Source organism: Agrilus planipennis, unplaced genomic scaffold (genome assembly GCF_000699045.2).
Source record: "Agrilus planipennis isolate EAB-ADULT unplaced genomic scaffold, Apla_2.0 scaffold38, whole genome shotgun sequence".
NCBI lineage: Eukaryota > Metazoa > Arthropoda > Insecta > Coleoptera > Buprestidae > Agrilus > Agrilus planipennis.
This window is the reverse complement of record NW_020438882.1, coordinates 964961-967907: the sequence shown is the minus strand read 5'-3', so window position 1 is coordinate 967907 and position 2947 is coordinate 964961. Positions and strand designations below refer to the sequence as shown.

General features: G+C 28.0%; 1 protein-coding gene across 1 annotated transcript in view; it reads left to right on the top strand.

Moving 5' to 3' along the window:
- The first annotated feature begins 1858 nt into the window (after positions 1–1858).
- The window catches only part of LOC108745224 (DNA oxidative demethylase ALKBH2-like), a 9782-nt gene continuing 8693 nt past the window's right edge, over positions 1859–2947 (top strand). The window contains exons 1-3 of the mRNA XM_025981557.1: positions 1859–2027; positions 2409–2632; positions 2692–2876. Coding sequence (XP_025837342.1) covers positions 2441–2632; positions 2692–2876 — 377 coding nt within the window. The 5' untranslated portion in view covers positions 1859–2027; positions 2409–2440. The remainder of the gene's footprint in view (positions 2028–2408; positions 2633–2691; positions 2877–2947) is intronic.

The window sequence follows — 2947 nt, the reverse complement described above, 5'->3', positions numbered from 1 at the left end:
CAAAGATCATTGACGACCACATAAAACTAATTTTTCTATCCTTCAGGAACAGAATCCAATGAAATTTTATATAATAAAATATGTAAGACGGTTTTGCATACAATTTTTTAGGAATTTTGGAGCTGCTGTCGCTATATTACGAAATTATTAATCAAAATAAGATACAATAAAAAAGTCATGTTTTCTACTCCTTTGTAGTGCATCGTAACAGAAATTTTTCGCACTTCTGATGCCTATTGGCTTTTTTGCCGTATTGCGTACGTCTGTTATTATTATTTATGATTAGATAGATATTTAATTTCTCATTCGGAAACGTCTAATAACAAATTAAATTATTTTAAACTGTCAGGATCAATTATTCAATCGCATGCTTAAATAATAATTGCACTCCACATATGAACGACTTACTTATTTAGGAAGTGAAAGGTAAACTTATTTGAAGTAATAGTTTTAATAACAATTACGTACATGTCTGAACTTCTCTATACATATTAATATCTATATTTTCACAGAGGATTAGATAAGTTATTAAAGTAATTAAGCATACTTCTACCATTTTATAAAAACTAAATAATAACTATCTACCAATAGAATCTTTTTAAAATAAACAATAGGAATTAAGTTTTCCTAGTCTAATCATATGTACAATACGTAAATTCGTATTCATGTACCTACCTTCTTATTATTTTGTCTGTAAATAATAAATTTTGCGTTTGTTTTGAAGATTTTATACACTAGTGGCGAAATGAAAACCGAACAATTTATTACATATAAAATCGTCAAAGGGTGGCGTCCATCTTTCGAAAAATACGAAGTGGTGTAGGTAAATTCGTACAAATACCTTCAAACATCTTTTCATTTACATAATAAAGCAATATAAGTCCAATAAATGCAATTAAAAGCTTTTAAAGGGTATGACGCTTTCTTTAAAAGGTTTAGGGTTCGGTTAGTTCAGGACAGTTTTTAGATAATGGTGGTTAAAAATATTTATTCCACCCGTTCACCAATTATGCATTTTCGCTGGTAGGACATAAAAAATGAAAAATGTCGAAAAGAAATTTATATTTTCTATACTCGCGGTGAATTTTTTGGCTTCCTTGTATATCGTCTGTACATAAATAAATTAAATATCAAAATAACTATGTTACTTTTAGCTCGTATGGTATTTGTATGCCATTAAGACCCTTAAAAAAATTGTCTACCTGTCTGTAAGATAATTGCTAAACCGATTTTGGTGGGACAGGAAAGGAGATTAAAGCAGTAATAATAGCAATTGTATTTATTATAAACAATTCCAAATCATTTTTCGCAGACAAAAGTCACATATAAAGCCTAGTACCTACTAATTAATAATTTATTCCTTCGCTGAAGCTAGACACCAGAGACCAGACATTGTTACTGAAAGATAAAAGATCGAAGCTCCTCCAACATGCAATTAAAGAGTAAAAGTATTTCACAAAGCCGTTCATCATTCAAAATGTCGCATTGCACTTTCATTTAACAGCTTCGTGACTTGAATAGGATCCATTATGAAATTATGTGCACAATCGATTTCATTTTTATATTTAGGATATTCAAAATTTCACCATGGCCATTTAGACAATTATTTTTTGAAATACTTTTATTATTTTTCGGTAATTTTTTTTTTAGTTAATAAATCAAAAGCTTAATTATGAAAGCATCGAGATGTCTGGATTGCTACTATATCCAAAATTAAAAAATAATTTTTGATGATTTGCTATATAATTTTCTTTCATTCGTTGGGTTTCATCAAATTTCGATGAAATTAACGTTGTCTAGTGGTGATGTATAGGCAACTTCATTCACGCATATGTTTGAATCAGCAAGGATGATCTATTAGTATAAAACATCCTTGGAAATCAGACACCTTTTAGAAAAATTTATTCCATCAACAAGTTTTATTTGATTGTGAACGTAGAAGCTAAAAATTTCATTACTTTTTTAACAGTACGTAAATGTACTTATTGATTTTATTTTTGTTTTGTTTAAGTATATCCTTGAAAAAGGTGAGTAACAAATTAGAGTTTCTTTCTACAATAAAACTATTATTTAAATTTGTCAGTCCTTTATGGATTTATAAGTAATTACTTGTTTATGTAAGCCATGTAAATGAATTGATAAATTGTAATGTTTGTACATATAGAGAATATAATATTATTACATAATATTAGCAACAGAGGGCACTGAATACAGAATGTAGATCAATGTAGCAAGGTAATTTTATTTTTGAAGAAGGAAGGGTTCGAACCAACGAAAGTTTTGTTGTTTTTCATTGATTATTCCTTTTTATGCAAACTAAGTATTGCACATGCATAATACAAACACACATATCAAAACACTTAATTTTTTAAAAATTTTCATAGAAAAACTGAAATCTTTTCTTATAGATCATTAAGTACTACTAATATGTCATTACAACATGGAAAATGTACAACCTGATTTGATAAATCATTTTTCAAATATTAAAAAGGAAGATATCAAATGGAAAAATATAAAAGCTGAAGGATTAGATCTAGAGTATGCCACAATTCTTAAGAAAAATATAGCTCATGAATTGATGAAACAATTACAAAACTCTGTAGAATATTTTAAAGACGAAAATCTAACAAAAGTAAACCATAATTGTTTAATTTATTTAATTAAAATAGTTAAAATTTGTTATTAACTTAGGTAAAAGTGTTTGGTAAATGGCACCAAATTCCGAGAGAGCAAAGTGCATATGGTGATGACGGTTTGAAATATAAATATTCAGGAATAACTGTTTATCCTAAGCCCTGGATTGAGCCACTTGAAAACACAAGGAATTTAATAGAAAAAATAACAGGATATAGATACAATTTTGTTCTCATAAACAGGTTGATGAGAGCAAAATAAACGTATCAGTTAACCGTAAAATTACAAAATTTTGCAGATATCGTAACGGTCT